Raw genomic sequence first — 27911 nt, 5'->3', positions numbered from 1 at the left:
GTTTGCTGTGGGATGACAACAGGACAACGAATAGGCGGCTGCCGCTGTATGTAGTGCGGTACAGCAAAACAAATATGGCAGCCGGCGGAGCAAGCCGAATGCGCCGAGCGCGATTTTTTTTTTCTCGCGAGTACATTACGTGCATTGAAACAGTTTCTTCCGTATCAATAATGAATAATATCATTAATATCGGCAAGTTTGCGGCAAGTGTGCGGCAGTAACGTAGCCATGGCCGCTTTGAGGGGACAGAAACAGATGGGCGCGCTTAGCTGCCAGTGACAGAAACGCATGGCGAGCATGCTGCGGAAACTGCGGCAGTTTTCTTCACTACTATCCTGATACGGCACGTTTCCACTAATATTGGGCGAATATCTTAACTGTAGTACAAGCGTCGGCATATGAATAGGGTACACTTCTAACGTATCAGTGTAGACATCGCTGCTATCGTTGCCGCTCGCGGTTTGTTGCGTGCTCACGAGTGCAGACGAGAAGAATCGAAAGGCGGCTTTTTTGTTTTTGTTAACCACAACCATTATAACGTCTACACATAATAAAGGCAAGTTTGGTTGCAGCTTTTCTTTTTGGCATGGAAGTTCGGCAAGTGATGAATGGAATGAAATGGTGCATCTGCTTAAGAATGTTTGGTGCATGCAGACCACTTGGTTTGTCTTGAAGAGTCGTTTGCGTAGCATTCGACAGATGGTAAATGCGATCATTATTAGCTAGACTTAGCACACGAGATATCGCTGCGGCAAGCTCGGGGTGCCATCATTACACGGGAAATTAATAAAAATTTAATTTTGATGACAAAATTCGGGGGCGCGATCATTATGCGAGTAAATACGGCATTAATGGCAATAAGAAATTGTCAGCTGCAAATCTTGTGCGGTTCACGTTAACCAAAGTAGCCTCAGAAAATATATTTACTGGGGGACGATTACGTGTTACCTTAAATAACACTATGGCTAATTTATGTTTAACAAGATTTTTTACTGAAAGTATTCTTTGGTTGAGAAGCATATCAGAAGTATTGCAGTATAATGAGCTGAACAACAATATCAGGATGGCTTGATTCTGCAAATGCTGTAGTGGTGTTATATGAGTTGGATATGTATTACCAGGGTGTCTGAAAACCGGGAATTCTCAGGGATTTTGAGTAGTCTGGAAAAACTCAGGGAATTTGTGCCTCTCTCAGGGAAAATCAGCAGTAATTTTATTGAAAGGGTCAAAAGTCATGGTTATGCTGGCTCGAGTAACAGACAGGAATCGCAATGAATCGTCTTTGACGCCCTGTCGTTGGCTGGAGAAGTTGCCAGTGTACACTCAATGACCGACTTTCCCGATGCCCAATAATTTGGACGGCTTCGCGGCACCACCCCATAGAGTCAATGTATCAGAACGTCTGAAATTTCGGACGCAAGAACCCTTCGCCGTCCGATTTTCCGGACTTTTTGCCATGACCGCAGGTCCAAAACAGCATTAATCAAGGCCACCACGCTGCCATTTCGATTACCTCACCGCCTTGAACCGGCACTCTCACACGCAGATCAGCTGGCAGCCGTAGCCACCACTGCAGCAACGCTGGGCCTAGCTGCTTCGACGTTTCCTATGAAGCTTCTTGCCATTGGATACCATGTTTTTTATTGAAAGAATTCACTGCTGTCAGCAATGGCACCGACTCTGCCATTGCGGTCCTCGCGATTGGCTTAGCAGCTTAGAAAGCACGGTGTTTTGCATAATGCCGGTTCCCAAAACTCAGCTTTGCTTCTGTACAGAAATGTTATATACAAACTGGGATACATAGTGCGAGAATGACACAGGGACAAGCAGGAACACGGGATGAGCGCTCCTCCCGTGTTCCTGCTTGTCCTTGTGTCATTCTTGCACTATGCATCCCAGTTTGTATGTATCCCACCAACACGCCCAAACTTCTTCCCTGCAAAAATGTTACTTAGTGAAGGATACACAAAAGTATTGCAGTGAAGCATAACAAGCGTGGGAAGGGGCTATTGCCACGGGACACAGTATGTATTCCTTAATTATACATGCATGCACCCAGTATCTCCTGTCACAGTATGAGAACTGATATGCCTAATACGTGTACCGACAGGCCTTCAGAGCATTTTCGAATGTGCCTGTGGTGGTTTGAGCCCTTAAGGGCATTAAATAACATGCATTATTTTTTCCAACTGACCGGTTTCTCGGATGTCTTCGCAGCCTCTAGGAAGTTCGAAAAATCGGACGTAGACTGTGCAACTGACCAAAAGGATGCTTCCAATGCCCCGTGGGGCAAACGAATGGCAGAATGAAGACAAGAAGAGAAAGGACCTATGCATTGAGGAATTAATGGTAAAGGAAGCGTGCCGCTGCCTCTTTGAAGGAGCTTGAGCTCAAAAAACAAAGTGTTGGCTGATGCCGAGATGCAAAGATCCCCCCTCATCCAAACCAAAATAAACTCTTTAAAGCAGTGTAACACAACACTGAGGCGTCGTGCGCGGGCTGAGAGTATGTCAGGCAGGACAGTTGAGGTTGACTTACGGGCTGTTGAGAGAGAATCTTAATTGTGACAAAGTTCGGGCCTCATTTTGCTGATCTGGCTATCAGTTGATAGAAATAGCTCATATTCGAAAATATTTGCTTCTGTATGCATCTCCTTTTTATTCATATTTGAGAATGTCCGACTCGATTTGCAATTTTTTTCGAAGACATTTTATTTACTCTGCGTTTTACTAACCCCTCCCGTCTATTCTCTTTTTGAAGCATAACTGCGAGTCGGCCTAGTTGGAACAGATTCATTATTAAAAAACTTGTGCGCAAAACAAACAGGCACGAAAAAAAGGAGCAACAAGGATGAGTGCTTTCTAACGAGTTTTATTTTAGAAAAACCACCTGCAAATACCCGCAAATCTGCGCAATCTAATCAACAGAACATGCCTATAGCGCTAATGACAACACTTGTGATAAAATGCCACGGATCAGTGCTAGCTGGTCAACGTAAAACAGCAAAGCGCATAAAACTTGCACTTAAGATGAAAATGCGTTAAAGACATGATGGCAGAAGTGTAGTAGCTTCGACGGGACGGCTGGACGGAGGACCTACTGCATAAGGCCTAAGTGGCCGGGGTGCGCAACACTGCAGAGAAGAGCCGGACTGCTCAAGTCGGGGACCAGACAAAGAATCACTTTATTCCAGTGAGGGGAAACGCAGCAGGTGTACTTACAGCGTTTGGTGCTGAGTAGCGCCCTGACGTAGCCGATTCGAAACCTAAACTGGAAGCCGACACAAGATATTGCAAGAAGCAAATTCTCTTTATCCAACAATGAAACAGGAGCATGGCTGTTGCATTTGCCCTTTAGTTTTGCAATCCAGTGAGCTTCCACACTTTCTCTCGCGGTTTGATTTCTATGCCTAAACAATATGTTGGTGCTTCTAAGACAAGGTGAGCAAGCGTGTTCTTGACAATGCATTGCCAAATGCGTACTAGGGCGACCTTTCAGACTAGACAAGTGTTCCCTTAGTCTCGTGTTAATGCAGCTCGCAGTCTGCCCCACGTACACATGACCACACGTCATAGGAATCTGATACACAACGTTCTTCGCGCAATCGACAAAATGGTTCTTACGCGGATGTTTAATACTGCATTCTTTCTTTGCATCATCCTTACTTTCAAACTTACTTTTTACCCTAGAACACACACTACCTATTTTGTTTTTAGCCGAAAACACCACTTTTACTTCGTAACTCCCAGCCACCTTTTTAAGTCTGTGTGACAGGCCATGCACATACGGAATAATTGAAACCTTGGAAGCTAAATCTTTCTGCCTTTGATTCTCTGTGCGTAGTTCTTTAACCCATTTAATCTTTTCATTAGTCTAGCGCATGCCGCCAGCATCACAGCGAGCGGGTACCCAGCTTTCACAACCGATCATTTTGCTCAAGAAATTCAATGTTTACAGTGTGGTGACATGACTTCAACAACGCCTACCGGAAACACAAAATAATTATACCATTCTTCACAAGCCTGGAATGGTTGGAGGCATAGATCATTAGTGGTTTTCCAGCTCGGGGTGATAACGACCAACACACATGTTCTGGTAGAAATTCTAACTTGACATAAAGAAACTGTAGGTTATTGTCTACCAGTACTTCCAAAGTAAATGTCAAGCCCTTGCCCACAGACACCACAACACAACACCACAACTGATAGGCAAAAGAGATGAAAGTTCATTATCTAAAGACACCGACTGGCTTCTGTTTTGGAGATATCCTTCAAGCAATGTGAGTGGTCTACCACGGATTCCGTACATTTCAAGTTTGTTAACAAGAATCGTGTGATTTAAGCAGTCAAAAGCTTTACTGAAATCAAGGAAAAGGCCCACCGTATACAAATTCTTATTAATATTGTTCAAAATTATTTCCTTCATTGTTAATAACGCTGTTTCTGTAGATTTACCAGTTCTGAAACCAAATTGTGACTCAGATATTACTTTATGTTTGTCAAAAAACTTACTTATTCTTGAAGAAATGACTTTTTCCAGACCTTTGGAAAACACAGGGAGTACTGAAATCGGTCTATAATTTGTTGGTACGTTTTGGTCGCCCCCTTTAAAAATTACTGATACTTTTGCAGTTTTCATTGCGTTGGGAAAAACCCCGCACTCAAATGCAAGATTGTAGATGTGTGAAATCAAGGGACAAATTATGGGTAGCACATATTTCAATGGTTTCATCTGCATATTGTTGATATCTAAGGCTTTACTGTTACTAATTCCCATGTACACGTTATAAACTTCATTTGCATCAGTAGGCTTGAAAAATATAGTGTCACTAAGCTGACTTGGATAAGTGGTAATTGTAATGTCGCTGAGGTCTTGAGATGAAACGTTATTAAGAAAATGCTTGTTAAAGTATTCTGCAAGTGCCCTCCCTTTTATTTTGTTGCCATTTACTAGCATAGATTTTGTGACAGAGTTATTCGCACGGCGACCTAGGACATCGTTTAAAACTTTCCAGGCAATATCTGGTCTCCTTGAACTGACGTTACAAAAGAGCTCCTGATAATATGATGTCTTCGCTTTCCGTAGCTCACAGTTTAATCGGTTTCTGAATTTTTTAAAGTGAAGGAGTGTATCCCCTGCACGTGTTCGAAGGAACGTTTGATAGAGACGATTTTTGTCCTTTATCATTTTGAAAAGTTCTCTTGTTACCCATGGTTTTCTTATCTTTTTTGTATTTTTCGTGTACGTTTCGAGTGGAAAGTGCTTAGAATAGAAATGAAGGAAATGGTGAAAAAAAAGGTCGTACGCATCATTGACATCACTTTTCTGCAGCACACAGGACCAGTCGAAGTTCATAATGTCGTGCTTAAAGGCTTCCAAAGAGGCATCAGTTATGCGCTGCACAGTAACAGATTCTTTAACAGTATTTCGCTTAGCATGCTCATGCCGAAGAATGACGAATACCGGACAGTGATCGCTCACATCAGAAGCGATTGTACCAGCAGAGAGCACACTCGTTTCAATGTTCGTGATTATTAGATCTAGTGCTGACGCAGTAGCGCATGTGACACATGTTGCTGTTTCTATTAAGTTGACAAAACCACAGGAGAGAATCTTCGTGTTGAAATCGTGTACAGTAGCATTATGGTCTAGAATATTAATATTAAAATCACCGCTGCACAAAAACGAACATTTGTTTAGTGACGCATATTCTAGAATTTGGTCAAAATAATCCGTAAAATGTTTCATGTTACCATTTGGGGGGCGGTATACCACTGAAATGATTTGATTTCGATTTTGTATTGTTAGAACTTCATAATCATTGGTAACGTCACTAAGGTTAGGCAGAATGTGGCACCGTTTGCACGCGAGAGTATAGATAGCAACACCGCCACCGCGTTTGTTAGATCTGTTAAGGAAAAACATTTCGTAACCAGGCAGCTGTAGCATCTTGCTATCAGATTGATACCACGTTTCGGTGGTCATAAAAACCGTGAATTCGAAAGAGAATTGTTTTAGAAGTAGAACGATTTCTTTTTGCTTGTTGCCTACCGAGCGGGCGTTAATGTGCAAAGCGGTTTCACAGTTTGGGTCTATTAGCTTCACTTGTTGTGGTAGGGCTAATTCGTGATAAGTCATTTTTGTTTGTTTGTTTTGTGATCAAAGAGCAGAACGACGACATATTTCTATATCTATGCTGAATCCCAAGCTGCAACTTGTACTATCTGATGCCAGAATATATTCACAAGGCCTTCAGGGTTTTTCAATAAGTACGGATCCTATACTTCTAAGGAATTCAACATTTTCTGAAGGAACCCCGCGACCAGAACCAGCCAACACCCGCTCGCTGTGATGCTGGCGACATGCGCTAGACTAATGAAAAACTTAAACAGGATAAAGAACTATGCACAAAGAATCAAAGGCAGAAAGATTTAGCTTCCAAGGTTTCAGTGATTCTGTATGTGCACAGCCTTTTATACAGACTTAAAAAGGTGGCTGGGAGTTAGGAAGTAAAAGTGGTGTTTTCGGCAAAAAAACAAAATAGGTAGTGTGTGTTCTAGGGTAAAAAGTAAGTTTGAAAGTAAGGATGATGCAAAGAAAGAATGCAGTACTAAACATCCACGTAAGAACCATTTTGTCGATTGCGCGAAGAACGTTGTGTATCAGATTCCTATGACGTGTGGTCATGTGTACGTGGGGCAGACTGCGAGCTGCATTAACACGAGACTAAGGGAACACTTGTCTAGTCTGAAAGGTCGCCCTAGTACGCATTTGGCAATGCATTGTCAAGAACATGTGTGCTCACCTTGTCTTAGAAGCACCGACATATTGTTTAGGCATAGAAATCAAACCGCAAGAGAAGTTGTGGAAGCTCACTGGATTGCAAAACTAAACAAAGAATGCATCAGCCATCCTTCTGTTCCATTGCTAGATGAAGAGAATTTTCTTCTGTCATCATATCTTGAACGCATTTTCATCTTAAGTGCTTGTTTTATGCGCTTTACTATGTTTGTGTTTGCCGGGTAGTGCTGATCCACGGCATTTTATCGCAAGTCTTGTTATATGCACTATAGGCGTGTTCTGTTGACTAGATCACGCAGACCTGTGGGTATTTAAGCAGGCGGTTCTTTGCAAATAAAACCTGTTTTTAAAAAGCGCTCGTCCTTGTTGCTCCTTTTCTTTGTCCCTGTTTGTTTTGCGCAGAAGTTTTTTAAAGATATCTCTTTTGAATAACATAAACACTACTTCTTAGTATTCAAATTAGATTAAGTAGATTTTTTAATTATTTTTTTCATATGCTTACTAGAGAGTGACAGCATTGCGTGACTGGTTTTGTCTTGACATAATACATAGCTCTGCATCACTCAGGGAATTTTGCAAAAGCACTCGGGGAAAACCTGGAAAACTCGGGGAATTTTGAAATGTAAACTTGGTAGACACCCTGGTTACCGTATGCTGTAATGCAATAATTGAGATGGCTGTGAATAAAAGAATAATACAAGATTAGCAATGTTGGTTTGATAAAATAATACCTAGATTTAAGTAAAATTTTCTGAGTTTTGTTTTCCTTATATGCTTCACGGTCGACAATATTGCGTAGGCTTCAGCCGTAAAGATACTAGTTTCCGGATGCAGTACGTCGGATTCCGAGAAGGATGAACCGACGGCTGCATAGGACACCCCGTCGTGTGACTTCGATGCGTCTGTGTAGAACTCCGTACAGGAGTATTTGTGCTGGAGTTCCCGGAAATGCATTTGGATTGCAATCTCTGGGACGTTTTTTGTAACTTCCATGAAAGATGTATCGCATTGTATCAACTGCCACTCCCAAGGAGGTAGCAGCTTGGCTGGACGCATTAGGCGAAGTTCGAGAAGTGGAACATGCATTTCATGACTAAGCTCCCTCACACGCAGCGAGAAAGGCTGTCTTACGGAAGGACGATTACGAAACAGTGTAGCATATGTCATGTCGTTAATGGTGTTAAAACAGGGATGTTCAGGATTAGAGTGGACTTTCAAAAAATATGTTTGGCTGATGTATGTTCTCTGGATATGAAGTGTCCACTCATTCGATTCTGCATATAAGCTTTGTACGGGACTCGTTCTGAAAGCTCCTGTGGCTAAGCGGATACCCAGATGGTGAACAGGGTCTAGCATCTTTAGCGCGCTCGGGGCGACAGAGTGATAAATCACGGCACCATAGTCTAGGCGTGAACGAATGAGGCTTTTATAGAGTTTCAATAAAGACATCCTGTCACTACCCCATGTACTCTGGGATAGGAGTTTCATTACGTTCATCGTTTTTAGACATTTTTCTTTAAGATGTTTAATGTGGGGGACGAAAGTGAGTCTGTAGTCAAGTATGACACCTAGAAATTTGTGTTCTTTGTTTACAGGTATTTGTTGTCCACCCAGTTCTAAGCAAGGGTCTGGGATCATTCCTCTCTTTCTTGTAAAAAGAACGCAAGTGCTTTTGTTAGGATTGATCTTAAAGCCATTCCTGTCTGCCCACATTGAGACTTTGTTCAGGCCATGCTGTACCTGTCTCTCGCACACTGCGAGGTTACAGGATTTGAAAGCTATCTGAATGTCGTCCACGTAGACAGAGTAAAAGATGGCCTGAGGTAATGCAGCGCGAAGCGTGTTCATCTTCACGATGAAGAGCGTGCAGCTGAGCACGCCTCCTTGGGGTACACCCGTTTCTTGCGTAAAAGGACGTGAGAGTGCATTGCCTACTTTTACCCGGAACGTACGATTTGACAGATAGCTTTCCATTATGTTAAGCATATTACCGTGGATGCCCATTTCTGACAGGTCTCTTAAGATTCCGTAACGTCACGTTGTGTCATAGGCCTTTTCCATATCGAGAAATATCGATAGGAAGAACTGTTTATGTATGAATGCCTCCCGAATATTTGCTTCAACACGTACGAGATGATCGGTTGTGGACCGCCCTTCTCGAAAGCCGCATTGATAAGGATCAAGCATTTTGCTCATTTCAAGGAAATGGATCAGTATTTTTACGGACTCCCTAAGTGTTGTGAAGGCTTTGATATCGTTCTGTAAGCGCAAAAATCCTGTTTTAATTGAACTCTATTCCGTGTTATGTAAAGCATATGTATCTAACCAGCATGTGATTATATGCTGGGTGCCTGGCCATAGGGGCATCCAGGGTAACGTTCTAGTGGACCAGATGGCCACATCAATTTCATTACATGCAGTTAGTCCTACTGCTTCGGTCCCTGTCAAAGACCTGAAGCCTTTCTTAAGAAGGAAACTACGAAACCACTGGCAACGCATGTGGGACGAAGAAATAAATAATAAGCTCCACGTGATAAAGCCACAGTTAGGATTCTGGCCTTCCGTAACAAAATCACGCTGGACAGATGTCCTATTCTGTCGTATAAGAATAGGACACACATTCGGCACACATAACTATTTACTCACCGGAAACGAGCCTCCAACCTGCGGTAGATGCGGGGAGAGGCTCACCGTCCTCCACGTCCTTCTGGAGTGTCGGAAAGCCGAATATGAAAGAAAGAAACATTTTCCCATAGCATACCAGCAGCAGATCCCCCTTCATCCAGTAATGTTACTCGGCCCAGAACCGCTATTTGACACCGTCGCAGTTCTAAGTTATCTGAAAGATGTTGTGTTTCATGTTTTTAGCCCCACATGTTCGTAGCGTCTCCTCTCTTCAGAGGATGGCGCTATGATAATTATTTTTGAATAGCACATGCCTCTAGGCCCTTGTGGTTCAAGGGCTCTGGCGAGGCAGCAGTGCTCCAAGAAATTTTACCATCTTATATATTTTATATTTTGCATCATCCTTCTACGATGGATTTTAATGTTCATAGTACTCGTCATTAATCATCGCCATAATTTTATAGCACATAGATTTTACGTACTTTACAGCGACTATTTTTAGGCCACTTTACAGCCAAGTCACATCTTCGTCACAGAACTCATCATTCCACCGCGAAATCACTAACACTGTCTTGGCGCTCTTTGGCCATATCTGGCCCTTGCGCCACTAAACCACATACATTCATTCATTTAAGTAAAATTCTAACACCGGGAGAAATTTTGCATTTCAAATAGGCGAGATGTTTCGTAAATTTTAAGTTTGAGTCAAGAATTATACCAAGAAATGAGCATTCATTAACGCCTGATGTGAAGAGCGTTTACGTTGACAGTGGGAATGAATTCTGGTGTCCTATGATTCGAATGAAAAAGTATAAAACACGTTTTGGTAGGATTTATTCTTAGCGAGTTAAGCTGGCACCACGTTAAAATATTTTTCAGGTTGGTGTTTAGCTTAGTAGTCAGAGAAGTTAGTGAACGATTGGTTGCAAGTAATGTGGTGTTGTCAGCGTAAAGGAAGGCCTCGGTTTCTGATAAACAACCAAGTAAATCATTTATATAAAGCAGGAATAGTAGTGGGCCAAGTACACACCCCTGCAGGACTCTTTATTGGTTATTGTGAAATTGAAAAATGAGGAACTAAAATACACAGCTTGTTGTCTATCTGTTAAGTAACTTTTTTATAAGTGCTAATGCTGGGCCATTGATGCCTACTGCCGGTAGTTTAGCAAGTAAGATTACGTGGTTTATGGATTCAAATGCTTTGTATAATTCGATAAAAACTGATCCTGCATAGAAACCGGCATCTATAAAGCTTTTTATTTTATCCATGAAAGGAAGTATCGCACAGTCAGTCAAGGATTCTACCCTGAAGCCAAATTGATTTGGTGAAAAAATTTTAAATTTTGAGAAGTATTTGGTTAAGTGCTTTTCAATACATTTTTCTATAACCTTGCTACAGAAAAGAAGAATAGCAATAGGGTGATAATTAGAAGTGTAGGAGCAGTCACCCTTTTTAAATACTGGAATAATTTTTGCTTTCTTTTAGTTGACTTGGAAATACTCCAGTCTTAAAGATCAAATCGCAACATCGCTCTTCTGTGCTTATTCCAGAAATATATTTACACTAATAAACGAACTCAGTTAGAACTACAAATACCCCACTCTTTTTCACGCAGATTACATAACCAGTTCAGTTTCATGCGCATATACGGTAAAACAAATGCATTTAATTCATCTGCACTACCACATGCCATTCGTCTCTGGAATGACCTCCCTGATAACATAGCCTCCATATCTAATCCCGACATGTTCCGCTCTCAGTTACTCATGCTTTTCCCATTTAATACCGTTCATGAGTGACCAATCTAGTGTGTGTTATCATGCATTTTTGCCATGTTGTATATCATTTTCATAAACGGTATTCCTTTGCTTTGTTAACAGTAACAAGTGTTCGTGTGCCTTCAGATATTGCTTTGTATTCCTAGTGCCTTCAATATTATGTAACACGGTAACCTTTTTATAGCACTGTTCCTGTTGGAAATTTGTACATTTTATACCTTTACTGTTTAATATGCCCCCCTTACTTTATGCCCTGCCATAGGGCCTGTAAGGTTCTCTTGAATAAAAATAAATAAATTGGTAACATGAAACAACAGGCGAGCGATAAAATAAGCTACTAATTTAATATTAATAGAACTGATTTCGTCCAGGCTTGCTCCTGTATCGTTGAAATCATGTATGACAATAATTATTTTATCTGGGCCAGTTGAAAATGGTACAGTGATTGTAAGCATCACTGAAATGGTAGTTGAGTATCAGTGGTATGATCAAAGGAAGGGTCACAGAAAAACTCAATAAATGGGTTCACGATTTCTTCTGCTTGTTCATACGTGGTTTAGGAGAGCACGTTGTTGGGCGAGTCGGTCGTACATACTTAAAGAAGGGAATTGCACTAAAAAAGACACGGACGAGTAAGGACATGGACGGGCGCAAACTCGCGACTGATTTTATTCAGAAAGAACATAAATATATACCTAGATTCTTATCCAATCATTGCCTAAGCGCACATGCCAGGAACGTTTTCTCTTTCTTATACAAATTGATACTAGACTCGCTTACGCATTCATCACCTGACTTATCAATGTAAAAAGCCTCTGCGAGTTCACGTGCTACCTGGTTACGACTGCGCCTTAAGATTTTGGTTCTAGCCAGCAAAGGCTGGCATGCTTTATCAGGCGTAGCCAAAGGGCATGCGCCGCAATGTAAGGGCAAATTTGACCCTTTTTTGTTAACCATAGAAAGCTTGTGTTCCCTTAGTCGTTCATTTATACAACGGCCCTTCTGGCCAATGTAAACTTTTCCACATGTCAGGGGAATTTCATACACAGCCCCGACCGAACACCTGACAAACTGGGTGGCGTGACGTTTCGTGCAGTCTCGCACGCATTCCTCGCCGGAGACAATCCGGGGGCACAAAGAGGCCAACTTGCGCGGGGCAGAAAATACCACCGGCACACCATAGCGATTGGCTACATTCTTTAGGTTGTGGGAGAATATAGAGGAGAACCGCCGGTCTGGTCTTCGGTTGACTGCCACCTTCTTGAGGTGTTCTAGGTTTCAAGCTTTGCAGAAGCTTCTCTGCCACAGCAGCCATGACGGATATGGGAAAACCAGCCTTCTGTAACCTGCCAATCTTATTGTTGAGGCTGTCCTTTACCAGGTGAACACATGATTTCTGCAGGGCTTCCTTCAGGCACAGCATAACAATGGCGCGTTTTACCGTCTTAGAATTAGCGGACTCAAAAGGCAACAGGTCTTTCCGGGCTCGTGGTGAGTACATCCAACACGTGTGATCTGGTGTTAAAGTGATGTTAATATCTAAAAACTGCAATCTATCTTGTTCAGGTAATTCGTGGGTGAAGGTTAGACCCCTCCTGTGTCGTTTAAAGACAGATAAGGTCTCTTGCACGGTAACCGTGTGCGTCAAACCGGGTTGCTTCTTAAAAATCACCAAGTAATCGGCCACGTATCTAAAAACTCTCAGAACTATCTTGTCGTCCAAATAACACACCAGATCACAATCAATGCTGGCCAGGAAAATGTTAGCCAGTACCGGTGCCACACAAGACCCGATGCAAATGCCCTGACGTTGAACATGAAAATGGTTGTCAAAAGTTACAAAAGTGGACTCAAGATAAAATTCTAGTAGCTTCATGAAATTGTCCACGGTTAGGCCGCTAGTATTCTGAAAATCTACTACACCATTTTCGTCAATGCAGGACCTAACTGCACAAAATAGGTCATCATGCAGTATAGAAAAGAACAGGTTTTCTATGTCAAAAGAGACTGCGTAACCTAAAGATGAGGAACCCTGTAGGAAAGCAACCACATCACCTGAATTCTTCACAACAAAAGGGTCTTGTATAACTAAATTCCTTAAACACTTTTGGAGAAAAGAGCTAATCTCTCGTTGCCACGTATCCCTTTCACTCACAATACACAGGAACGGCTTGTCATCTTTGTGCGTCTTCACGGTAAAAAACAGTTCTAGGCTATTGCGCTTACAGTTGTTAACAGCTCTTGAAAGTATCTAAAGCCAAGTCCTTGCACAGTTCTATGGCTTGAGCCTTTACCTTGGAAGTCTTCACGTTTTTGGTGACAAAGTTCCTTCCGACGGCCTCAACGGCTTTGTCGTGAAACATCCCCTTTGGTAGCACGGCAAATCCTCCCTCCTTGTCCGCCTGTAGAAGCACCAGCTGATGTTCTTTGAAGAAAGAGACGACTTCTTCGGCGTCCCTGTCCACAGTTGACTGTCTTAGGCACGCAGACACTTGAGGCTTGGTGGCCGTACGCAGCAGGCACTCGACCCCATCAAGAAGACACCTTTCACGGTCCTCTGCACCAGTTTTTTCTTTCTGAATAATGTTCTTCTGAATAAAATCAGTCGCGAGTTTGCGCCCGTCCATGTCCTTACTCGTCCGTGTCCTTTTTAGCGCAATTCCCTTCTTTAAGTGACAAGTGGCGCGAAAAAACAACCGGAACCTAGTGGTTCCGGTTGTTGAAGCGGAACTGCTGCATTAGTGTGGACGGTGCCAGGCTGAAATGCGAGTGCAGTGTGGTGAGCAGCTCAAGCAGCATCTTAACATTCAGTGTGGCTGGCTTGATGAGGTCGATCAGGAGACTGAAGACATGGGTTCCACAGCTGGCCAGGAAAATGTCGCCACTGTCTTGCCTCGGGCTTGTTGTTTGCCCGGAAGAACATGTGAACTTGCTCTTCGTAGACTGGCCAAGAGGACCCATCTCTCTCCTACAGCTCGAGCCTTCCGTACAGTGGCATAGTGGCAGGAATGGGGGCAGTGTTTCGCCACTCGTGGCTGCGCGGGTCGATCCATTGACTGCACATGTCCCCAGTGTCACAATTCGCCCGAGTTCATGTACGAGGGGTGGGCTCGAGGCACGCTCCAGAGTGGGAGTGGCGAGCGTTGACAGACCGCGAGCACCTGTGCTCGTGGTCTTTATTTGATGCGGTGATCAATGTTGGCCACCGAGCCTGGTGGGCCACAGAGCCTACCGGGCCAACGAAGGTTATGTCCAAGGGGGCATCACATGCTCATCACAGTTGCGAAGGATGAAAATTCACAACACTGCCCCACAAGTATTATCACCTACATGTGCTCAGCCAAGCTGGCAGAAAAGAGTTCTGCACTAACAAATTGGCCCCACTGGTATGTGGTACGTGATTCCAGCATTAAATAGTGTGAGGTTTGGTGTACTGATGCATATGGATTGTGGATGAAATAGGCTTGCAAGATGAAATGTACACAGCATAATCGATACAGATAACTGTTCGCACTGCTTTAATTTTGCTGGCAATAGAGCAAGCACTAGCCGTGGTCTCAAAGCTGTAAGGAACAAAGGAACAACTACAGAATTAATGTGCTGGACACATAAAAAATACATTTCAGTTGTTTTTAAGGACTGCTGGCATATTTACCACTCCTAATTCCTTGAGGTAGATGAAGGTCCAGGACTTCTAATCCTCAGAAAAAATACCAGCAAGCCGTTGAGTGCATTAAATAATGTAATGTTAACATTCCAATGTTAACTGAGTCACGTTAATAATGTAAGTTAACATGCCAACGTTAACTGAGTCAAGAGTGCTCAACTTATTACTATCAATGGACACAAAAAAAGGAAACGACCCGGACAATATTCCCAACACTTTTCTTCAAAGATATGCCGAAGTCAACGCGAAATATCTACACCTAATATTTAACAAATCCTTATCAACATGTAGCCTTGCAAAGGAATGGAAAATAGCGAAAATAATCCTCGTTCATAAAGCAGGAAGCAAAAGTGATGTCGGTAATTACAGACCAATATCGCCAACGTCCACAGTAGGCAAATTATTAGAGCACATCATATTAAAGCATATCACCAGCTATCTAGAGCAAGCACAAATATTATTGCCTATCCAGCATGGTTTCCGGCGGGGACTTTCAACCATAACCCAATTACTTGAATTAATGCATGACTTATCCCAAAGCATTGATAATCAAAAACAAGTACACTTAATAGCATAGGATTTTTCGAAGGCGTTTGATAGAGTAACCCATCATAATCTAATCAGCAAACTGAAAACAACTTTAGGCAATGGTTCTATTGTCAAATGGATTGAAGATTACTTAACCAACGGGTTCAGTATGTTGCTGTTAACGATGAAATTTCTTCCATTGTGAAAGTTACATCGGGGGTGCCTCAAGGGTGTGTCCTTGCTCCCACTTTATTCCTTATTTTTATTAATGATTTACCCTCTAACATCCGCGTTAAAATGAAGTTTTTTGCCGACGACTGTATTTTTTGTAATGAAATTAACTCTATGAATGATCAGGTTGATTTCAACTGCGCCCTTCATGACGTAGTCAAGTGGTGTAAGAAGTGGCAGATGGAACTGAACATTAAAAAAACTGTCTTTTTATCTACTATAACCCGCAAAAAACATAGGTCGGACTTCGAATACACTATCAATAACATACCACTTACCCGAGTTCATGAGCATAAATATCTTGGCTTGATCATTTCACATGACCTAAGATGGGAGTCGCATATTAACAGTATCATACCATCTGCTTTAAAACGGCTGTTCTTCCTCAGAAGAAGACTTCGAGCTGCGCCACCGGAAATTAAACTGCTATCATACAACGCATTTATTCGCCCAGTTCTCGAATATGGTAACACAATTTGGTTTCCTTATGCACATGAACAAACTAGAAGGAGTGCAGTGAAAGGCAACTAGATTCATCTTTAACCCTTTGAGGGTCGAATTATTCTGAAAAAAACTTTCCCGGTTGGTCAAAAAACTTTATTGCGGATCTTGAATGTGCAAAATGTACAAAGTTGGGAATAAATAGTAAAAAATAATTAGGAACAATATTTTGGTGTCGGCATCACTCAGAACTGCAAAATGTTCAATAGTATTTCCGAGCATGGTACTCCTTGGGTAGACAGTGCCTCCAATAAGGCGCTGTCTACCCAAGCTAAGAGCAGTGCCAATCAAGATAGAAATCAACTTCCGCTGCCCCTGCGAGAGCATGCCGACAAAGAAAAAAACCATGTTTCGCGCGTCTCCGTTGTGACCACGCTGCGGAACCGAAACCGCGAAAGCGCGTTGCCACTGAGAGCGAGAATACCTCGCGAACGGCGCTGATAAGCAAGCTAAGAGCAGCGCCAATCAAGATAGAAATCAACTTCCACCGCCCTGCAAGAGAGTGCCGACAAAGAAAAAAATGACGTTTCTTGCGCCTCCGTTGCGATCACGCGGCGAAACCGAAACCGCCAAAGGGGCGTTGCCGCAGTCTGAGCGACGCGCTGAAGCTAGCAATCAACTCTGTTTATCCCCCCAAGAAGGTAGCACCAATTTCAAACGCATCTTGTAAGTGCTAAGAGGTGGCAGCACCTCCCGGTGAGCACGCATCGTCATTATGGCGCGAAATTTCAAACGGAGGGTCAGAACCGTACCTGTACGGCAAAAGACCTTGTGGGACAGAAAACCGCCGTCGTACATGTAAGGCGAAAACCTTCAAAGGGTTAACAAATACAAGAATAGCGATTCACCCACCCGACTGCTAAAACAAGCCAGTATTCCTACTCTGCGAAAACGCGACAAACTAGCAAGACTAAAATTATTGTTCCAATTAATACACAATGCATTATGAATAAATACTTCGTTGTATATATCCCTAGCTGACACCAGACCTTCCCGCCATAAGTATTCACTAACACTTAAAGAATATGCATTTCGCACTGACTGTTTTAGATATTCGTTCTTTCCTCTTGCAATAAGAGAATGGAATAGCCTGGACCCCTGCATAACGACTAACACATTGTTGCCGAAATTTGTAATCCTTGTAGAAGAACTTTTGCGCAATAATTAGATTATGTTAGCCAGAAATAACACACCACTCACGTCGTTGTATAAAATAAAATCTGTATGAGCATTGTATTTGCCTATGCAATTTCACCTCTTTTTGCCAAATTCAGTGTACCATTCATGTTTTATTTCCACCATATGTGTATATCTGCTTCGTGTCGATTGCAAATGTCATTGTTGTAATTATGTAAACCTTTTTTTATTGCTATTTGTGATTATATAATATATGCCCAACCTGTAAAAATTCCACTGGGATTGACAGTATCTGAAATAAATAATACAGTCAAACCTTGATATACCAAACATGAATATATCGAATTATTGCGTATATAGAACACTTTCTATGTCGCCTGGAAAATTGCATGTATTTTTACTTTTTTATTTAGAACGGGGTCGGACATAAAGTGGATATATCGAACTCCGCCACCCTAGACCACGTGCGCTCTGTTGACAGGCGGTGAGCTTTCCCACAACACACTTGAATATAGCGGTGTTGCGATGGGCGTTCCCGACTGCAGTGCACTGTAGTTGCGCACATAGATCGCGCCGAGGGTGCCATTTGAACGTAGTGACGTACACATGTGGCGGCTTCACTAGTTCGATAACGTCAACGACGTATTGCATTTGCTGCACTGACTCCTCGGTGCTGCACCCTGCACCTCCCGCGCCTTGCAAGGAATGGCTGTTTGCATCCGCGAAAATGTGCGACAGCGCAGGCTCACTAGGCTCACTCATAGACGCCTTGGCAGACGTCACTTCATACTGTTATTGACAGTGTTTCAAAATCCTTCAGTTGACAGACATGGAGATCGCAGCAGAAGTAGCAGCCAAATGAAGACACTGCTGAGGTTGATCCTGCAAGTGCTGATGTTGCCCCACTCTCGACTTCAATCAAGGCTGTAGCTGCTTTGGCCTTTCTACGCCGCTACCGGCCTATTGCTTGTGGATCCTTTAAAGGGACACTAAAGGGACACAAGAGAGGCCTGGTTCAAGATCCTTGTGTAGCACTGTGTGGACAACATTCCTGTCAACAAAGAGCATAAATTTCTAGGTATTATACTTGACTCCAGGCTTACTTTCATTCTGCACGTAAAAGTTTTAAAAGAAAAATGTCTAAAAACAATAAACTTACTGAAACTTCGGCTGTGCTGCCTTTCGGTAGAGTTTTAGTTTCAGCGAAGTGGGTGAGATAGTCCATCGCCACGACGATCCACTTATTTCCTGACGTTGGCGTCTGAAACGGTCTCAACAAATCCCTCCCGATCTACTGAAATGGTTGGCAAGGAGTTTCAATCAGCTGTAGTAATCCTGCTGGCCTTGTCGGTGGTGTCTTGACGTAACGGGTGACATCGGTGGTCAGGCATGGCCAGTAATATCTTTCCTGTATCCTCGACAGCGTCCGGGAGAATCCTAGGTGCCCAGTGGTTGGATTGTCATGTAGGGCATGCAGTACTTCCGGATGAAGCGCTGACAGAACAACAACAACGTAGTTCGCGCGGACTGGTGAGAAGTTCTTCACGAGCAGGTTGTTTGGTAGTGTGAACGAAGACAATCTGCGCTTAAATGCCCTAGGGACAACGTCGGTGTACCCTTCCAAATACTCAACGAGGCCTTTTAGCTCCGGGTCTGATCATTGCTGTTCAGTGAAGTCTTCCGCGCTTATTATCCCAAGGAAGGCGTTATCGTCCTCGTCATTTTGCGGTGGGGGATAGATGGGGGCACGTGATAGACAGTCCGTATCAGAGTGTTTTCGTCCGGACTTGTAGATTACCGTGATGTCATATTCTTGCAGTCGGGGCTCCATCGCGCCAGCCATCCTGGAGGGCCCTTTAAGTAAGCTAGCCAACACAACGCGTGATGGTCGCTGACGACTTTGAACAACCTGCTAAGGAATTTAGCTGTAGCTCGAATGATGGGGAGACATTCCTTTTCAGTCCTAGAATAATTGCCTTCCGCTTTCGACAGTGACCGGCTAGCATAAGATATAATCTGTTCAAGTCCGTCTTTCTTCTGGACTAGGACGGCACCGAGGCTTAGGCTACTGGTGTCAGTGTGGATTTCAGTATCGGCATCCTCGTCGAAGTGTGCAAGTACCGGCGCCGACTGCATGCGTCATCTGAGTTCTTGAAATGCATCGGCCTGCGGCGTTTCCCACTTGAACTCGACATCACACTTGGTTAGATGTGTTAGCAGCTCCACGATGTTTGAAAAGTCCTTGACAAAGCGCTTATGCCAAGGAATCTACGCACTGCCTTCTTGTCGATGGGCTGCAGGAACATTACGATTGGAGCTGTCTTCTACGGGTCGGGGCGGACTCCAGATTTGCTGGTGACGTGGCCAAGGAGCAGAAGCTCATCATAAGTGAAGCGGCACTTTTCCGGCTTCAGAGTGAGCCCTGATGACTTGATGGCCTCTGATACTGTGGCAAGCTGCCTAAGGTGATCGTCGAAATTTCCAGCGAAGGCAATCACGTTATCCAAGTAAACAAGACAGGTCTGCCACTTCAATTCTGCTAACACCGTGTCCATGATGCGCTGAAACGTTGTAGGCTTCGAGCACAGTCCGAATGGCATGACCTTGAACTCGTAGAGTCCGTCTGGCGTGATGAAGGCGGTCTATTCGCGATCTCTCACGTCAACTTCTATTTGCCAGTAGCCAGACTTGAGGTCCATCGGGGAGAAGTATTTAGAGTTGCAGAGGCGATCCAATGCGTCGTCTATCCGTGGAAGGGGGTATACGTCCTTCTTCATGATCTTGTTCAGTCAACGATAATCGATGCAGAAACGTAGGGTTCCGTCCTTTTTCTTCACCAAGACTACAGGAGATGCCCACGGGTTTCTCGACGGCTGGATGATGTCGTCGCACTGCATTTCGTCTACTTGTTGCTCAATAGCGTCACATTCTTGCGTTGAAACTCGGTAAGTGCTCTGGCAGAGTGGTCGAGCGAACTCTTCAGTTATTATGCGATGCTTTGCGACTGGCGTTTGTCGAATCCTCGATGACATCGAAAAACTCTTTGTATCGTCGTAGAAGACTTCTGATCTGTTGCTGCTTACTCATAGGGAGACTTGGATTTATGTCGAAGTCTGGTTCGAGAACTATGGAACTAGGGTAGATGCGGCATAATCAGAGAGGAGAAGCGCATTGCTGGTTTCCACAATTTCCTCGATGTACGTGATTGTTGTGCCATTCTTGATGTGCTTGAACTCCTGGCTGAAGTTTGTCGGCAGTACCTTCGTTTTTCCTCCGTGCAGTGCAGTGATCCCTCTTGCGACACAAATTTCACGGTCGAGTAGTAGACGTTGGTCACCCTCGATGACACATTCTACGTCAGCGGGTGTTTCGGTGCCGATGGGAATAATAATGCTGCAGTGCGGTGGGATGCTCATTTGTTCTTCGAACACACTCAAGGCGTGGTAACTACGAGAGCTCTCCGGCGGTAACGCTTTATCTTCCGACAGCGGTATCAATTTTGACTTCAGGTCGATGACAGCGCCATGTTGCTTCAGGAATTCCATGCCAAGTATGATGTTTGGTGAACACTGTTGGAGGATAATCAAGGTGGCAGGGTAAGTCTGTTCCTGAACGGTAATTCTTGCCGTGCAGATTCCAGTCGGCGTAATGAGGTGTCCTCCAGCGGTGCGAATTTGAGGGCCTTCCCATAACTTTCTTCAACTAGGCAGCGATGTGTCCACTCATGACGACTGCGTAGCCATCGAAAAGCATATCGAGGTCAGTGGTTCTTTGCCTCGAGTTAGAGTTAGGTCTTGGCGTTGGATCACGGCTGCGTCGTGTTGACCTGTGGCTGCTGCGTGGCATAATCAGGTCATCTTTCGTCGGCATAATCTTTGCTTCTAGACTTCCTCGGGATGGCGGTGTGTTATTACGTCGTTGAGATAGTCTCTTCGGCATCTTGATCGGTGGTGGAGGGTCTTCGTCAGTTCGATTAACAGCAACCGCACCTCTATCCGTTCCTGCTTTTAGTTTTCCGGATATGGGCTCGCAGAGCGTCCCTGGGCAGGACCAGTATATGGACGGCGCTGCGGCGACAGGTAGCGGCCTGGTGATGGCGAATGGGACTGTCGTCGAGGGCTCCACTGAGTAGTGGCGAGGTAGTTGGCGATATCGCGAGGGCGTTCACCTTGCTGCGAGCACGGAGCATTAACGGCGAATCCTCGTAGTCCTATTTTGCGGTATGGGCATCGGCGGTAGATATGTCCGGCTTCCCCACAGTGATAGCAGAGCCGACAGTAGTCAGGGGCGCGTCACATGTCCGTCTTTCTCGCATAGCTAATTATTTGGTTATTTAATATGTGTACCGTTTATTGAAGGTAGAGACTTTTCTCCCCTAGGAACAGCTACTGTGCTACATACAGTCTCGGCAACAATGATTTGCACTGAAGACAAGCAGAACTATTCATGAAAATTGATAATGAAATATTCACTTTATGGCTGTTGGTGATTTGGTTGCTGTTGCACACTGGTACTTTCAGTTGGTGTTACTGCCTCCCTGGTACATTTGTATAGTCAATAAGTCCCCAAAAAGTGGGCTAAATAAATCACTTGGTGACTACATTTTTTTATTTTTTAAATTGAGTTTGCCCCTAAACTACATGCAAATAAAAAATTGGTAAATATGTCAATACAGCAATCATAAATGAGTATAAAAATCAGGCATTTTACGATAAAACTGTAAAAGTTGGTAAGTATGTGTGCAGCATTTGTGATAGCCTGATGCCAAGCAGTGGTGTCACGCAGGAGAACGCCAACAGCAAGCAGTACCTGGAGGCCATTGTGCGCGCCGTGGCTGAGAACCTCAAGTGCCTGGTGCATGCACCGAGTGTGCAGATGCACCACGTGCCGCCGGACATGCTGCCGTGCTCACGTAAGCAGCCCGGCTCACCCGGCCCCGAGGATGCCGCCAGCCCGAGTGGCGGCAGCTCCGGCAACACGACGCCACTGGCCGTCGAGGCCTGACTGCTGCTGGCTGGCAGGGCTTCCGCCACGTGACTTCACAATAAATGTGTGTCTGCTCCTCCTTTTGTTGTCGTGTTGTCGTGACCATGAAGAATTACACAGGGCCAACACCGAGTCACGAATTTAGCTTTGTACTGGGCAGGCTTGTCTCTTGAAAAAAAGAATGATAGTATCAAATACAGTTGTCGAAATCTGATGTGCGGGTTAGGAGTGTTGGCTATTTGTACAGGACTCATACTTTCTAGCATAATCGCTGGTGCTCATGTACATTCAGAATGTACACTACTTTTCATTTCACACAGAATCTGATTATCGACAAGCTTCTTTCACTATATAATCGGCGACAACATTAGAAAAAGTTCTGATACACCAAGACACATCTTGCTATGAGCGATGACATTGTAACAGTGATTACCTAGTGAAAAATGATCACAAGAAGAAGTAAAACTGTGCATGTCAATATATTCCAAAGCCACTGGAAAGGCACAAAAACTTAGGTTATGAGGAGTTGTTGAGAGACCTGTAAATTATTTAAAAGAAAAATGCTTTCTGCTGCTGTTATTACTCAAATTTTGCAGCAAGATGTATTCAGTCTAGTAAATGACAGCTGTTACTTGCATGGTTTGTCAAGAAAAAAGAAATATGAATTAAATTTCATTTATCACATCTCAAACACACCCTCGAGCGATTGACAGACCCATTCCCGAGCCACTGCACTGCAGAAAAGCACAAGAAACAGAGGTATGAAGAGTTGTGGAGATACAGTTTTCTTTTTCTTTGTAAATTATTTTTAAAATAATGCTTTCTGCTGCTGTTGTTAGCTCCACTCAGCCACCATGGGAATGATGAGAAGTACGTGGATTTGTCTGATCTTTGCACTTGTGGATTCAGATGTACTTGTGAGTTTGTTTATCATGCTTTACCTGTCTTTGTTGTCCTAAATTTCAAGAGCGATCTATATTTTTATAAGTGCAGAATACCCTGTAAACACACACAATTGCTACTAAATGCAGCGGCTGAACTTGCCCAGTTGGCCAAATTGAAACGCGCCAAGCGTATCAACACGCTGTCTTACTCGCAGGAAATTCACAAGGGCGTTTTATGCCGCTTGTCGATGCATGCGTCCTGGCGTAATGGACTTCCTTTTCAGACACCGAAGTGAGCAGACCCGGAATATCGGGCTCTTCACGAGCGGTTTTCACGACCCACTTGGGCTGCGGTGTGCGGTCAACGGAAAAACAAGGCCAGGACTGTCAACTGATTTTACCATCACTGCCAACAGGTGCGTCCGTTCTGCATACAGTTTTTTTACATGGGGATGTTAAAACAAGGGCTTACAGAGTGGAACATTTTCAAGACACTGTTACACGACTGTCTCTCATGTCGGAAGTGGTTGTGCTGGGTGCATATCAAAAGAACCATCCATGGGCAGTGACTTTTCAAGGATGAAGAAGGAAAAAAAATAAGATTCTCACTGCAGATGCTTTTGATGTTAAGGACTACTGCTGTGTGGTCGTCGACCCATGTGACTGAGGCATCTGTATCATGCTCTACTGGCTTCTTTACAATGTACCATGCGACGTTTGCACTGCTTTGTCGCCTTTTGGAAACGTGATCGAGACCACCAGGGACAAGTGGCGGGTGCATGGATGCGTTGTCAAAGGGTCAACCACCTGCTCTGTCCCTATGAAGCTGCGGGTGGGTGTCGCCGCTGAGCACTTGCCCCACCAGCTGCAAGTAGCGGGAGATGTTGCGCTTGTGAATGTCCCAGGCTGAGCTCCCCACTGCCTCCAATGCCGTGGCATTGGGCACATATGACGCTAGTGCCATGTACCACGCTGTGGGCTTTGTCATCGTTTCGGCTACAATGAGACCCAGTGCATCCAAACCTATGCCACAGTGACAAGCCTGGTATTGAAGGAAGATATCACATATCACTTGATGGACGTGGCAGATGCAGTGGAAGCTGCTGGTGAAGGGAAAGATGCCCAATCCTTGGTGTTAGCGCCCCTGAAGAAGGCAACACCTGTTAATGAAGCCGAGTCATTGGATAGCTGGAAAGACCCATGGAATGACACGGCAGAACCAACCAACTCGATAGAGGTCAAGGTCATCATCATCAGCCTGGTTACGCCCACTGCAGGGCAAAGGCCTCTTCCATACTTCTCCAACTACCCCGGTCATGTACTAATTGTGGCCGTGCAAACCTGCAACTTCTTAATCTCATCCGCCCACCTAACTTTCTGCCGCCCCCTGCTATGCTTCCCTTCCCTTGGAATCCAGTCCGTAACCCTTAATGATCATCGGTTATCTTCCCTCCTCATTACATGTCCTGCCCATGCCCATTTCTTTTTCTTGATTTTAACTAAGATGTCATTAACTCTCGTTTGTTCCCTCACCCAACCTGCTCTTTTCTTACCCCTTAACATTACACCCATCATTCTTCTTTCCATAGCTCGTTGCGTCGTCCTCAATTTAAGCAGAGCCCTTTTCGTAAGCCTACAGGTGTCTATCCCGTACGTGAGTACTGGTAAGACACAGCTGGTTATACACTTTTCTCTTGAGGGATAATGGCAACCTGCTGTTGATGATCTGAGAAGGCCTGCCAAATGCACCCCAACCCATTCTTATTCTTCTGATTACAGTAGACTCCCGTTAAGACGAACTCGCTTAAGAGGAACCCTCGGTTAAGATGAACAGTGGAAGTCGTTTGTTTGGTTTCCCATAGAGTCAACGAAAAAAAAATCTGCTTAATATGAACACTGCACATGCGCTAATCGGTTAAGATGAACTTTCATGGCCAGCCGCGCCTTGCCCACGCAGCTTTAATTGACCATCCGAGCAGCACTTTAGGGGAAAGAAAGAAAAAAACAAGGCAAAAATTAAAGCTTTTCTGCACCGTTGACCATCTGTGCGACGCGGGAAGACGAGGAGACCTAACCACCTCGGTGTTTCTGCGAAGGTTCCGCTGCTCCTCCGCTCCTCCTCTCCCACCCTTCCTGCACAAAGACCTAGAAGACGTTCTTCTTGCTTGGGTAAACAGAGTGCGTTGTGCAAATTTGCCAGTGAATGGAGTCATATTGAAAGCAAAAGCAGAAGAAATTGTACTGCGACTGAATGTGGATTTTGCATGCAGCGACGGGTGGCTCGAACGTTTCTGCAGAAGGCATGGACTGGCCTTTCGTTGCGTTGTCGGTGAGGCCGCTGCAGTCGACGGAACAGCCTGCAGCGATTGGAGGCAGAACAAACTGAATGACCTCATGGAAGAATATCACCCTCAAGATATTGTCACATGGTGGTGACGTAGAAGAACACAGTAGCAATACTGTGAACGACAAAACTAACTTTTATTGGGCGAACCTGTGCCCACAAGACAGGCTACACTTATGGCACAACGATAGCGGCGAACACGGTTGGCGATCATCGAAAATCTGATCAGCGGGTCAAGCGCGTCGGCTTTTATAGATCAATGGTCGAATGTTCCAGACTAATCGCGGGGACCCGCGCGCCTTCCACAAAGTTCTACATTATTCGCGTCGTGCACACATGTAATCAGATTACACAAGTTTCGGTCACAGGCTGTGGATGGAACCATCAATAACATTCCAGAAACTTCCCACACCTGCAAGCGCGTCCTGCGCTATGCCATAACATTTGTTAGGCGGTGAAACGTGTCGCCCGATAAAGACGAGTACATGTGTCAATATATACAACATGGAAGAAATTGCCCTTTTCTACCAGCTGCTTCGAAACAAAATGCTCACATTTTCTGGTGATAACTGTGTGGCGGGCAAGCACAGCAAGCTTCGGGTAATGGTCCTCGTGGGTGCAAATATGACTGGGACTGACAAACTAAGGTTGCTGGTGATTGGGAAGTCTAAAGCACCACGCTCTTTCAAAAGCATAAAAACGCTGCCGGTCACGTACATGGCTAATTCGAAAGCGTGGATGATGCAAATGCTTTTTGAGCAATGGCTTCAGGAGATGGACCATCGCTTCCAGAGAGAGAAAAGTTCTCTTTGTTGTTGATAACTGTCTCGGACACGGTCACGTCGCCGGACTGTCTGTCATCTGTCTGGAGTTTCTTCCAGCAAATACAACTGCGAAGCTGCAGCCCATGAACCAGGGCGTAATAAGCAGCTTGAAGAGGCACTATCGTCACTCTCTGTTGCTGAGCATGCTAATGTGCATGGAGAGCAGTAAAGAGTACACAGTGAACCTGTTTAGTGCTGTCCACTTACTAACAAGTGACTGGGGGCAGGTTACAGAAGTGACCATTGCCAATGCCTTCCACCATGCGGGGTCTTTGGCGCCTAGCGACAGCTCAGCGCAGAATGACTGCAATACTATGAGTGAGGACTCTACTGTGAACTTGGAGGAGAGCAGCATTGTTTCTACACTGAGCAGTAAGGGTTCCTCCGTTGACATGAGTGCGTATGTCAGCATTGATGAAGGTGTGCAAACATGTAGGGCTGACACACTGGAAGCTTTAATTGAAGAGGTGCTCGACCTGCCATCGGAAACTGCTGCTGACGATGACAGCATGGATGTTGTGCCTGAATCTGCGCAAGTGACCTGCAATTCAGCTGACGCTTGCCTGGCTACATTAGTGCAGTTTTTCTAACAATGCGAGGGAACTGAGGAATATCTTAGAAAATTAACTGAGATGTCTGCATTTGTAGCAGCCAGGCGATTTCCTCGACAGGTACAAAACAAAAATAACAGACTGGGTAACAGTCAACACTGCCTCATGCCTTACTAGGGCAATGTGTAGTATACCACTAGTAGTGCAATAAATGCTCATATGGCAGTTATTTTTTCCCTAAAAGGCCATTTCATTCATTTGTTCTCATATACGAGGTATTTCGACACACACTGCATGCTCAAACATCATATTTAAAAGCACTCCTGGTTAGACGAACTTCTGATAAGACGAACACTTTTCATGATCCTTTGGAGTTCGTCTTAAAGGGAGTCTACTGTATTTCAGGGTCATGATCCGGATCCGCGGTCACTACCTGCCCTAAGTAGATGTATTCCCTTACCACTTCCAGTGCCTCGCTACCTATCGTAAAGTGCTGTTCTCTTCCGAGGCTGTTAAACATTACTTTAGTTTTCTGCAGATTAACATTTAGACCCACCCTTCTGCTTTGCCTGTCCAGGTCAGTGAGCATGCATTTCAAGTGGTTCCCTGAGTTACTAAGCAAGGCAATATCATCAGCGAATCGCAAGTTACTGAGGTATTGTCCATCAACTCTTATCCCCAATTCTTCCCAATCCAAGTCTCTCAATACCTTCTGTAAACATGCTCTGAATAGCATTGAGAGATTGTATCTCCCTGTCTGACGCCTTTCTTTATTGGGATTTTGTTGCTTTCTTTATGTAGGACTATGGTGGATGTAGAGCTGCTATAGATATCTTCCAGTATTTTTACACACAGCTCGTCTACACCCTGATCCCATAATGCCTCCATGACTGCTGAGGTTCCAACTGAATCAGACGCTTCCTCGTAATCAATGAAAGCTATATATAAGGGTTGGTTATATTCCTCTATCACCTGGTTGATAATGTGAATATGGTCTATTGTTGAGTGGCCTTCACGAAATCCTGCCTGGTCCTTTGGTTGACAGAAGTCTAA

General features: G+C 44.3%; 1 protein-coding gene across 4 annotated transcripts in view; it reads left to right on the top strand.

Annotated features, from left to right (window-relative positions):
• HDAC3 (histone deacetylase 3) overlaps positions 1 to 22335 on the top strand; it is a 204751-nt gene extending 182416 nt beyond the window's left edge. For 3 of the 4 annotated variants that reach the window (XM_075673403.1, XM_075673404.1, XM_075673402.1), the window contains one exon: positions 22055 to 22335. In XM_075673403.1, coding sequence (XP_075529518.1) covers positions 22055 to 22273 — 219 coding nt within the window. In that variant the 3' untranslated portion in view covers positions 22274 to 22335. Of the gene's footprint in view, positions 1 to 22041 lie in introns of all 4 variants that reach the window. The other variant, XM_075673406.1, reaches the window with a different exon arrangement.
• Positions 22336 to 27911: the final 5576 nt, after the last annotated feature.

Source organism: Dermacentor variabilis, chromosome 10 (assembly GCF_050947875.1).
Source record: "Dermacentor variabilis isolate Ectoservices chromosome 10, ASM5094787v1, whole genome shotgun sequence".
Taxonomy (NCBI): Eukaryota; Metazoa; Arthropoda; class Arachnida; order Ixodida; family Ixodidae; genus Dermacentor; species Dermacentor variabilis.
Note: the sequence above shows the minus strand (reverse complement) of the source record. Positions and strands in the feature narration are given on the sequence as shown.